The sequence below is a fragment of the Nelusetta ayraudi genome, unplaced genomic scaffold (assembly GCF_046127955.1).
Source record: "Nelusetta ayraudi isolate G7.1 ecotype Tasmania unplaced genomic scaffold, CSIRO-AGI_Nayr_v1 ptg000063l, whole genome shotgun sequence".
NCBI classification, from domain to species: domain Eukaryota; kingdom Metazoa; phylum Chordata; class Actinopteri; order Tetraodontiformes; family Monacanthidae; genus Nelusetta; species Nelusetta ayraudi.
The window spans coordinates 2,368,587-2,381,555 of NW_027466113.1; the positions used below are offsets into that span (position 1 = coordinate 2,368,587).

The 12,969-nt window shown below is 41.6% G+C and overlaps 1 protein-coding gene across 9 annotated transcripts in view; it reads left to right on the forward strand.

Moving 5' to 3' along the window:
* The window catches only part of adgrb1a (adhesion G protein-coupled receptor B1a), a 126,400-nt gene that overhangs the window by 75,351 nt on the left and 38,080 nt on the right, over positions 1-12,969 (forward strand). For all 9 annotated transcript variants that reach the window (XM_076040783.1, XM_076040779.1, XM_076040778.1 and 6 more), the window contains 4 exons: positions 64-204; positions 5,937-6,012; positions 8,666-8,768; positions 8,862-8,905. In XM_076040783.1, coding sequence (XP_075896898.1) covers positions 64-204; positions 5,937-6,012; positions 8,666-8,768; positions 8,862-8,905 — 364 coding nt within the window. The remainder of the gene's footprint in view (positions 1-63; positions 205-5,936; positions 6,013-8,665; positions 8,769-8,861; positions 8,906-12,969) is intronic.

The following is a 12,969-nucleotide window of genomic DNA, read 5'->3' on the forward strand; positions in this document are numbered from 1 at the left end:
TATAAAAGTTCCCAAACAACATTAGCGGTCACACGCGCCCCTCCTGCTCTTTCCCCGCTGCAGTCCTGAGCATCCACAAACGTCCTGCGGCGGCGGCAGACATCAGCTTCCCCATGAAGGGCTGGAGAGGCATGGTGGACTGGGCCCGCAGCTCCGAGGACAGAGTCACCATCACCAAGAACATCCTGTCCACCGGCAAGCCAGGTGAGCGGTCGAGGCATCCTGCGTGTGCCCGCATCTGCATCTGGACTGATCTGCGATAGAGCTTCAGTACCGAGCAGGTTGCACAGAACAGGTGGAACGATGTGCTTTGGAAGTGCTTTTAGAAGCAAATGTAACCTGTGATTTATCGCTTGGGGTTTCATTTCTCCCGATTAGTTATGTCAAGATATCAACACACTCTATAGTTGCATATTATTAACATATGTTATAATATATGATGAAATATACGGGGCGACTGTGGCTCAGGAGGTAGATCGGGTTGTCCAATGACCGAAAAGGTTGGCGGTTCAAATCCCGCTCAATCCTAGTGCGCCGTTGTGTCCTTGGGCAAGACACTTAACCCTAAAAGCGCCTTGCATGGCAGCAGCCACCCATTGGTGTATGAATGTGTGCGTGAATGGGAGGCCTTTGTAAAGCTCTTTGGGGTACCGTGAAGGTGCTGGAAAAGCACTATATAGCACTATGCAGTCCATTTACCATATAATATAATAATAATATTAACCTGAGAAGGTCATAGATGCATTTTACATCAATCCTGCTCTCACTTGTGCTGCTTTGAAAACAATGATTCCGTTCTGTCGCTTTAAATGACTCACACAAACTCTTTTGCAAGTTGGATAAACCAGAAATACAGGAGAGAGTGTGAACAGGTGGCTTTACTCTGTGCATTCACATAAAATAAAAAAAAAACGAGTCTCCTGGATGATTTATGAATTTGTTTGTTTAGAACAAAGCACACTGATTGCATCAAGCCTCTCTTGAATTCTCTCTGAGACAGCGAGAAAAAAAAAGGAGGAACAAACGTTTGCATGGGGGAATTGCGAGGATGTCTTCAAGGCAAATAAAAAAAAAAAACAACAACGAAAAAAGCAGGAATACAGAGCAGCCAGCGTTTTACAAAACGGTTTACTGTCATTAATCTGCAAAGCGAGCCGTTTAGACAGAAGTACGCAGAGGCGGTCGGATTTAACGTTAGAAATTAATGATTTTGAGGAGCGTAAAGAAATGTCTCGGCACCTGTTCAATGAACGTGCCTGCAGTCTTCATTTAAAGCCAGCGTTTGTACCATTAGCCTCTAATACAGAGATTGGTCACAGACAATGGGAGCGCCGCCTGCCTGCTTCTTTCTTGCGTCGACACAAAGGTGCTTACACAAGTGCCGCGCATGCTCTGCTCGTGGGGACACACGCACTGAAGAACACACTGGAAGAACACGAGGCGTCAATTAAACTGTGAAAATGTGCTGAATGGCGCCGTCAACAGTTTCCATTTCACTTTTTGAATCATCCGTGACTTCATTCTGATCATTGTCGGTTGAAATATTCTATAGTAGAATGGAGGCTGGAAGGTTTCACGCTTCCGCGTCATCGAGAACCTCGGCTTTCACTCACGGTCACTCACTTCAGACTCGAGCAACAAAAGCCAGTCTGTTGAAAGAAGATGTTTGTCTCTGATTGTCATGAGATATAAATAATCGTGTCAGATTCGAAGGAGTATGAACCAAAATTAGATTGTTGCTGTCACCTTTGGAGGACAGCTATTTTATTTTATTATCAACGAGAAGAGCGCAAGAGCGCTTAAAAATTTGGATCTTAAATATGAACATTTTGGACATTTCCAGCCTGCTCTGGTTTAAACGTATTGACGCCACACACTTGAGGACACACTCACCTGGCCCTCCTCTTGTGTGTCCCCAGCCTTAGGAACTTTGCCGATAATAGATTTGTGATGAAATGGGCCCGTATTTCCTCCACAATCAGCCAAACAATTCTCCCTTCCTTCAATTGGAAATTTGATTGAAAACATTTTTGTTTGTTTTTTTTGTTTTGTTTTATTTTGTTCAGTCGTTACCTTCAAATTGCCTTTCAATTCATATATATATATATATATATATACATATATATATATATATATATATATATATATTTATATATATATATATATATATATATATATATATATATATATATATATACATATATATATATATATATATATATATATGTATATATATATACATATATATATATATATATAAATATACATATATATATATATATATGTATATTTACAGTATATATGTAAAGCCATCCAGGGTCAAAAAGTCAAAAGAAAAGTGTTGGACAAATAGTAGGAAAATACATTCTTATGATTATGCCAATCATCCTGAATTTATTTAAGTTTATTTAAAAAAAAAAAAAAATCCTGCAAGCATTTGTTAACTGGTTTTTAATCTGTCATCATTTGATGTATTTGGATCTCAATACTTCAAACCCGACATCTGAAAACATAGAAAAAATAACCTCCAGTTCCTATCGACAGGCAACTCTTTAACTTCATTAAAGAGTATTTCCAGCACCAAGCAACACCTTGAGAACAGCCATATGTAGCTGGAAGCTTCATAATTGGTCAGTCCAGTAGATAGTATTCAGCCTACAGCTTTTCAGATAACATTTGAGATAAAAAAAAAAATCCAATAAGGATGAGACATATATATATATTTATATATATATATATATATATATATATATATATATATATATATATATATACATATATATATATATATATATATATGTACTGGTGTTCTGCTGCATAAATGTGAGTGTTATTTTAAAGCCCTAGTATGTATTTTTTCATCGAGTCCAGTCTTTAACACTGTGCCGCTGTCCTCTATAGTTCAAAAGTAAACTCATTTGCTGCTTTGGATGAGACTTCAGCGCTGCATCTTGATACTTTATACGAGCGTGGGAGGATGCAAAGGCCTGTAACCGTAACATTCTCAGCCTTGACAGTGCTCTGCCTGCTGTGTATTAGTATGCAGTATGGCAACAAAAAAGAAAGAAAAGGGGAAAGAAAAATCCATTAAAAACATGTCGTGTGGAGTTATGTTTTTCTCCCGGTATTAGATTGGAGTTGAGGGGCGAATATTTGTGTTGCTATTCAGAGCAGCGGCAGATCTCATCTCATCACTGCAGGCAGGTGTCAGGTACGCAGTGTTTCGGCGGCGGCGGCGGCGGGGGTAACTTGTCATTCTGGATGTTTTTTGGCCATTAAAAGACGAGCCCCCGTACTGTAGGCATGCTAATGAGGCCGTCGCTACTAATCAGGAGTCAACAGGAGCCAATCAGGAGCAATTAGGCACAATTTCCTCTCCAGCTGGGAGACGTGTCCCCACGGTGGCAATGTCACACCAGCAGCCAAAGCCCCTCTGTTTGCATGCAGCCTGGACCTGCTTACAAGGATTAAAGCCCCCTCCTTTGATGCCCCCTACCACCGCCCCCTCCACCACCACCACCACCTCTCCCTTGGATTGATTAGTCTCTTTCATGTGTCCACATAATCCACTACATTTCTTTTTCTGGAAATAGAAAAACAAACAAAATGCTTTGGGAGTCGAAATGAAAGAAATGGGTTTTTGTTTGAGCCCTCTGAACAGGGTTTATTAGTAGCGGAGAGAGCGGACGGGGATGATTGTGTTTTCGCCTCCTTGTTAACTCGCGCAAACACGCAACGCAACAAAAATCATCTTTGCTTGTACACAAAAGAGGAAGAAAACAAAGTCGTAGTCGCGGCTGGGAATGACTTCTTTTGTTTTGTTTGGTTTTGTTTTTTCCGCAATCCGCATTTCGTCTTAACATTGTGACGATAAGATTGCGCTTTGAATTGGACCGGGACAGTTAACTTGTCACTCTTGCTGCTCTTTTTTCTTTTTTTAAACTGCTTCTGTGAGTTGATCACTGCAAAAAACCCTCTGGGGAATTTTGGCAACTTTACTGTCATTTGCAGTGATAAAAAAAGGAAAGAAATAAGTGAATTAATTGTGGACATCACAAGATATGTTACACAAGATCCCTCCCACTCCTGCCCCTCCTCTACAATGACATGTCTTTCGGTCTTGACAAGGTATTATTATAATGTTAGTGATGTGCCACCATTTTAACTTACATTTGTGACCTTTGTGAAAGGCGCCCCGCTGTTTGGATAAAAACAGCCGTTTCCTCCTTCACCAAACGCAGCATTTTACATTTTAAAAGCGACACTTATATATCAAACATAATGCGGCCGCTCCAACAAAACTCAGTCATAACGCTGTAAGGATGGGACGCACAAGTCACAGATGTGGAAAAACACGGAACGCTAATCGAGCCGGAGCTCAATGACGGGGAAACGCATGGCGTGCATATTGATATAAGATCCATGACGCATCAAATCAAAGACGCAAATTTACATATTCTCATTATGATGTTTTCGAGCCACCATTAAGACGCAGCGAGGGCAGAACGCGGCGGTGGCGACGCAAATCCAGCGCGACTCGCGACGGAGCTGCGAGGCGAAGTCAAAGTTTTCTGGAGTCGGCTCGGCTCTCGGCGCGCGCGTGCGTTTCCGTCGGGAGGTAATGGAGTGTGCTAGCTAATGGCAAGCACCCTCTGTTGTCTCCCTCTTTCCACAAAGTAGAGCCCGCATCATATCATATGCAGTGTGCGAAATACATACCCGTCAATACTGGGATTCGGGAGGAGGGGGGAGGAGGGGTCCACATCCACATCCACATCCTCCTGATTGTTACTCAATACCAAACTTCCAAACTTCCTGGAGCATTTAAAAAAAAAAAAAAAAAAAAAATCGAAAATTGAATATTAGTATATAATTATTATAAGTAGCAGTTATATTTTTAGTGACCCTTAGTGACATATATATATACTAAATAATGTTCATACCTTTTAAAAAAAAACAAACAAAAAAAACAAGTATTCGGAGACGCAGCGTCAAACGATTGCGCGTCTTTTGGCGGCGATACATTCTAAAAGCTCACGCCATGCGTTGAGGACGACGCATGACTTATTGAATCACAGGGCGACAGTCCCCACAGGCTCCCCCTTCTCGTTGGGAACAATCTGGCCGAGCATATTGGACGGGGCGGCCAGCTAGCGTGCTAACCGGACACGTGACGCCTCATAAAAAAAAAAAAAAAGAAAAAACGTTGCAGGCCTCAGACGTTCGCTGATACGCGATACCCACGGGAGCTCAGCTGTTGCCTGGGAGCTACAGCCTTTGCATGACACTCTTAATACATGAGCCCCACCCCCCCTCCCCCAACCCTCTGCTCCCTCCGCCATGCAGTGCAGTTTCAGCAGAAGAGCTGGATTTCTTCAGATGTCTCGCCAGATGGAGTTGTATTTATTTATTTTTTTCTCCTTCCTTCCTTCCTTCACATTTCACCAAAGCAATCCGCCCTTGCCCCCGGGGCCTGTCTGTGGCTCCATGTACAACAGAGGTCACATTTCAACTCATTTGCGTGGCCACAGCTCACACACACAGGCGCCTATGTTGTCGTATCGTAAATGACAATGTTGTCGTGCTTGTTCAAAATCCAGCCAGGCTGTGCACGCTTGCTACTTAGCTGTATACTTCTGTTTGTATGTTTGTGTTTGTGTGTGTGTGTGTGTGTGTGTGTGTGTGTGTGTGTGTGTGAGTGAAAAGCCACATTCATAGCTGACTAGTCATGTAGGCCAGATCTATTGTAAAGAGCTCTTGGGGCTGGAGAAGTGGAGGCAGCAGTGCTTGACCTGTATTCTCCTGCAGGAGGCTGCTGTTTGTATCACAGTCTCCTTGAACAGTAACATAAACTCTCCTGTGTGTGTGTCTGTGTGTTTGTGTGTGTGTTTGTGTGTGTGTGTGTGTGTGTCCTCTTGTCTCTCCCCCGAACACAGAATCCGACGAGTCTTCAGCATTCGTCACGGGCATTGTGTTGTACAGAAACCTGGGCAGCATTCTGTCTCTGCAGAGGTAAGGATGCGCTGACATTTTTGCATCGGCTATGAATAATTGTTCACTGGATGATGGCAGAATTCTGAGTCTGTAATTTTGCATTTTGGCTCCCGCCGCCTCGTCTTTCGTACGGGTGTGAGTTTTTCAAGGTGTGTCCAGGCTCGCAGCTGACCTCACGCACTGTTGTCATTGTTGGAGCTCGCGTCCCTGGCAGGCATGATTGATGTTGGTGGCATTGTTTTCTGAGACAGTGGTTTTTCAAGTAGGGGCCCACCAGAGGGCGCTATGGGGGCCTGCAGAAATTTGGAAAGAAGATAAGAAAAAATAAAATAAAATAAATAAATAAATAAATAAATAATAGAATTGAGTTACATTTTGATTATTATAATCAAATATATTATTATGTTTACTTTTAATCATTACTATTAAATATAATCTATGAAAATGCATCATGTGATTGCCTGCCAGTCAAAAACATGGTTCATGGCTCAAGTAGCCTAGCTAGTGTAAAATGGACAACAGGCTTGTGACAAAGACACTGAAGGAACAGACAACCAGTCCGGCTTTGGAAGACACTGCTGCAAGAAAACTTGAGGAATTGGCCAACTAAAGTAAGAAAATATGAGACAGCATACATTAATACAGCCATCAAGAAAAGTAACCACGATTATCAACATGTCAGTTGATAGTTTTCTCCACGTAAAAAGGCTAAGCTGTTTTGTAAACAACCAAGAAATAAAATGCAGGTTAGAATAGTCAACTTTAGCATTCACAAAGCTGTCTGAATGGATGAGGTGACCAAAGTGCTCCTCGGAGTGTTCCGTGGAGAGTGAGGGCTGTAATTAGCAATGAACTACTGGAACACTTCATCCACACAGATACTCACTCCAGTTCGAGAGACACTATTTAACAGCTTGAAGATCTTTGCTGGAGTAGCACAATTCCAACATGCAGACGCCAGTTAGCACAGCAGCGGGTGAGCACTGACAGAGAGTGCGCCAGCAGAGCTGCAAGGGCGCTTTTAATGGTTCGAGGACCCCTTAGCTGCCTGCCGTGGTGCCCGATGAGAAAACAAAAAACACAGTTCTCAACCCTCGGGAATTTGCAACACATAAGAAAAAGAACCTAAGCAGCCAAATATAGCCAAAAAATATCCCTGGAAGAATTTCTCGAAATCTTTAAAATTGTGCTGCTGGTTTTCTTTACATCTGGTCTTAAAGGGGTAACATTTTCTGGAATAGATGATCATTTCTAAAAGTCGTTTATGATGGTCATCAACTCAGAGCCCTTCATGGCCCCCTGACGTCCTGAGTCGGCTACTTTTTCCAACCTTTGCCGCTTTTAACTGGCATCTGCAAGGCTTCCTCAGAAGCCTCCACTGACACCTGATGAGGCGTCAACAGATAAGACTAATAATAGAAGAATATAAGACTATAATACACGGCAAGCTCTGCTTAAAGGTGCTGGCGTGTGCACTTTGGACACGGTTGAGCGGAACCCACCTGTGGTGGACAGCACGTGGGATCGTGCGCGTTTGAGACGCAACGTTCACCATCAAAGTGCAGCACTGCTACTTGTCTGTTTAAATGAAACACAACAGAGTCATTGAGGTGAAGAGACGTGAGGTAGGAGGTGTTTTTGTGGGGCCCCTGGATTGTCGCTGGCTTCAATGAGCTTCACCCCAGTTCTCAAGTCACCGTTTCTTTTCTATACATCCTCGTCTCCTTTCTCTTTGCATTCTCCTCGATTTGCCCCCCTCCCCCCATTAAGAAAAAAGGAGATGAGATTGAGGCAGGAGACTAGATGACACAAACATTTAAGTTGACTGATTGCGTTTTGGGTACGCGTGAGGCTGTCTGTGCATAGTACACAGGTACGACGAGGTTGCGAGCAACTGGAAAATGGAGCATTGGCTGTTGAACATGTTTGGTCGACCAGAATTGTTTCTGTGTCACTTCTTCCATAGCAATTCACTTTTTTTCCCCGGACTTTCTCATTCCCTATGATAGATAGTACCTGTGAAAAGCAAAAATTGTAATGCATACTAAACAGGCAGGGTGGAAACTAACGTACAACGGCCCAGAAATTTTCAGAATAAGACAGTTTTGGGGCTGCAGGGGGGGAGGGGGGGGGGCCATGGATGCTTACGGAGAAAAAAACAAAAAACACCTGTGACTTTCATGTTATAGGTGTGTTGTCCCAAAGCCCAGCATATATTTTCACTTCTTGTGATGTGACATTCACTTCAGTTAGAAAAAGGAAATGGATGGATTAAATTCTGGTTTTCAGGTGTTACATTTAAAGGATTGCTAAATGTAGAAATATAACCTTTCGATCTATGAGGGCAACGCTGGTTCAAAACCTAAGCTTCTCACTCTTCTGTGTGCTTTTTTTTTTTTTTTTTTTTTGTGAATTCAATGCACTTCCATTTATCATCCCATAGTGGCAGTGTCCACACCTTAGCTTTCAAAATTGTATTTAAAACACTGAACGCATTCCATCCATCATCTCTGTGGATTTTAATTAACTGGTTGACTTTGTGGACACTGAAAGATGATGACTGATTATGCGATGAGCGGTAACTTGAGATCGTCATTGTTGTCCCCGTGTGATCCGGCTGTAGTTTGGTTGAACTGTTGCAAGACACTGACTTCTTACTGTGTCCCTCCAGGAATGGCACCGTGCTCAATTCCAAGGTCTTGTCAGTGACAATCAAACCCACCCCTGCCTCCCTCACTGCCCCGGTTGTTGTTGAGTTTTCTCATCTGTACAACGTGAGTTTGCCTTTTTCCCCGACTAACATACAGATATCAAGGAATTATGGAGGTTTTTTTCAACATGAGTCTTTTCTTATTTCCATATCTTAGGGCACAACCAATCAGACCTGCATATCGTGGGATGAGAGCGACAGGTAAGATTGGTCAATTGTGCATTTATGACAATACTGCAACCTGTAACCTGTATTGTATTATTATTGGTATTTGTAACTCATCCTATAAAATGTTGATTTCAGTGGATGAAAACATCCTGGTCGTTGGAGAAAAGCAATGAATTTAATACCAACATGTGTCACCGTCTTGATTACTTATTTATTCTTTGATGCTGCCAATGACTCATATATTTTTATTTATCTTAATTAATTCTATAATTAACCTGGACATTATGATTATTTCACAAATTAATTTAATCTTACCCTGAATCTAAACAGCAATATCATAAATCCAAAAGAGGATTAGGGCGGATATGTTTTAAAGTTTCCATTTCTAGTTTTAAATTAAAAATTTGTGAATAAAGTTGAAGTAAACAGGAAACTGGCAAAAACGGAAGTATTCCACTAGGCTTGTGCACAGAGCCTTTGACTTTATTCTCGACATTTCAACTTTAATCTTGGAATTTAGACTTTATTTATGTTGGCTTTAATCTCGAAATTTCAACTTCAATTATGGAATTTTGACTTTAATCTCGAAATTTTGACTTTATTCTTGAAATTTACACTTTAATCACAAAATTTCGACTTCAATCTCGAAATATTGACTTCATTCCCAAAGTTTCAGTTTTATTTATGAAATTTCAACTTTGTTCTTGAAATGAAAACTTGAAGAAAAAAAATATTTCGTAATAATATTTTTTCATCTTCTTGTGGCCCTAATCCTCTTCCGTACATTTCAGACTGCTTTGTCAAATCAAAAGTGATCTTCTGGTCTTTAGTCCTCTGACAGTATCACACTCACTGCTAATGCTAATTAGCAATTCAAATTGGCCGTAATTAGGTCAGTACCTCTGACAGACACCTACTGAAATTGCATTATTCTTGCAAGCTTTGCTTAAAGGTCTGGCCGCTGTTTAATTTATGGAAATAGTTCAGCGAAACCCATCTGTGGTCAGCGGCACATGGAAACATGCCTGGTGTCCATGTTTCAGAGACACAATGTTCTCTGGGAAAGTTCAGTGGCTGGTCACAATGTTTCTTATCTTGACAAAGTCAGCGTGCCGTTCCCCAGTGAAAGGTGCTGGACAGCTCCTCAGTGCCTGTCTGGGAAAACACTCACCCCACACTATCACTTCTACGACACTGATGCAGCATGTGGAAAATTAAAAGTGTCGCTCACAGCACTCTTTCTCCTCCCGGCCCATACTCAAACATCAATATGTACGATAGAGTCTCATGAGGGCGGGAGAGACTGGGAGAGATAGAGGAAAAGCAATGCAAGGAAGAAAAGGCGAGTCACTGCTTCCCGTGGCCAAATTCAGTGGACTGCATCGTTTTGGCTTGTTCTCTAGTTCTGTTTGACCTAGACTAGTACATTCTGTATGCCACATGACATGTTAAGAAGCCTCGGACTAGTGCGATGTATTTAGACATTTGTATATAGACCATTGCAAACACTTTGACAAAGAATAGAGCATTGACAATCTCAGTCAAAAGACAGAAGGACTTAGAATCAATTGGAGACCACGACGTTAAATGCTTTTTAATCTACAAAATTGTAAACAAAATTGGAAAACCTGCAGTGGATTCATGTGAAGGTGAAACTGTGGGCATAGCCTCAAATACCAAATAAAATAACATATAAAATCCATAATGATGGATTATTATTGCAGACAGAAGTGCGTTTTAATCCGTTTTATGGGTATCTGTTCTTTAATGGTGGTCCATGGGGAAAATGCTTTTTTTGTCCCAAGAGTTTTTAGCACCAATATTGTGAGCAGCTACTGGCAAAAACTGAGATCAAGGCTGAATATTCCCTTGACAGTATCAGTTTGGTACAATATTCAACAAATTTATGACATTATTGGCCCAGTCATAATTATTGCTGTGGGGGGGGGAAAGCCAATATTCATTGCAATCACAATGAGTTAGCCAAACATGCAGAATTACTATGTGCTATAAGGCTCAATAGTATTATGTGACTGTAGACCAGTGGTGCTCAAACTTTCTTTGTCACGCCTCACCTTGGAGGAAGAAAAAAATTTATTCAGGCTCGAAGCCCCAAATTTGACGTGGCTGTGTCTTGAGGGATCCCGGTGAACCTGCAAGTGGCCCCATGTCTCTAGGACAAAGTTGACTTTTGACCCTAGACTTGCATGGCATTAGGCATGTAGACAGTGTAGACAGACTGAGGTACAGTAAGAGATGTATGTTTGCATTTTTTTATATTAGTCACTGCTTGCTCTGACTATTTAAGCCTCAACAGATGGTTTTGTATAGGCTAAGTTAACAACTGCTGTGTCCCTTCTGTACTAGTATTTTTCATTTAGTCCCCGCGATGTCCTCCTCAGTATCTGCCATACACTTGGAGAGACAATGTCAAATCCGAGGAAAATAAATCTAATCTCCCCATGTTTAGGTGCAGCGCTGTGGGAGGGTGGAGCTGTTCAATGCAAAATTAAAATCCATCTTGGACAGCAGCGATGATTAATGAGTTAATATTTGGAAGAGAAATTGGAAGCTGCGGAGGCGTCCTTGTCATGTTGATAAGAACTGTGAAGGAGTCTGGCCCCTAATTGCACCATGCTTTAATCTCCTGAAATCAATGACATGAACATAAGCAGCTTCTTTGTGTCCACCACTAACACTGACACCATTACCAAACAACAGAGGATCGTGATATATTATGTAGAGGATCCCTTTGAATTCACAACCACAATAGTCAAGTTGATTTTTTTTTTTACCAGGAATTAAAGATTGAAAGGAAAAAGTGCAACTTGTTTTTTTTTTTTAAATAAATCCATTATACAAAAATGAATAGTTTATTATATATTTCAAGCCCATTTGTTTTTATTTGATCTTGAGAAGAGAGTGAATGGTCAGAGAAGTGGTTAAAATCTCCAGAAAATCCAGACAGTGTCAAGTTTCCATAGACAGTGTTAATTTGGCTGTTGCTGTTGGTCCACGATGACTGAGGGACATCTTGAGCACTTCATGCTTCTGTCTGCTGATGAGGTTTAAGGAGATCCTGATTTCCTTTCCCAGCAAGGCTCTTTCTGCCTTCACTCGGAAAATTACCAGTAATTGGTTTGCTGACATTGCATTACTGCCCCCAATTCAGCTGAAGACAAGGTAAAGGGAATGCGGCTTATTGCCATTATTTATACGTATAATTGTATACAATTTCAAAGTCGGAATAGAACGAAGTGGAAGCATGGACTGTGTGACAATTTATTTCCACTCTCACTGAGACAAGCTGCTTAAAGGTTTTACACACAAGGGAACCATGTTGCCAAGTGAATGCTGTGCTTTGAGAGCATTCTTACTTCATAATTGGCATACAAGGTACGAGACAAGTTGATATAGGATGTCCAAATAGAGTGGACCAAGCAATTTGCAAATCAAAATTGTGAGACGTCAGCCGCAAATTTGCTTCTGATCATACCAATCAGCCTCGCTGTCTTCGCTAGTTTACAGAGTCTGTGCTGACATTGAGACTGTATGTTCAATTCATTAGAGACCGGAGCTGACTATGAAGGACTTCCCATTAATTACTGCCATGCAATTACAGGGGGAGGGTTGGAGGTCAGCGGGCAAAGGGTACATTTGTTTACAAGTTCCTCTGAAATAAAATGAGGGAGCAGTAAGTGAAACTGACTGCACACACCGGAGCTGTATTTGTATTCAGGGGACACGGCGTCGTTCTGACTGCTCACCAACCAAATCAGCCACTGTCAAAGTGAATTCAACATTGAAAAATGCCTTGGAAACACTCCCGCTATGCAGACACCTTTGTCAGATTGCTTGAAATTAGTTACCCTCCATCTCCTGACAAAAACATAATAGTGTACAAATATCATCTCACTTGATGGTTTCCTAATAGTTTAGTTTAAAATTGTTTCTAACCTTCCATTGATCTATCCATCCATCCACCCTCTACCACTTTTCTGGGCCGGGTAACAGGCGCAGCAGCCTAATCATAGAAGCCCAGCTTTTTCTCTCTTCAGCCACACCGTCCAGCTCATCCTGGCGGATACTGAGACATT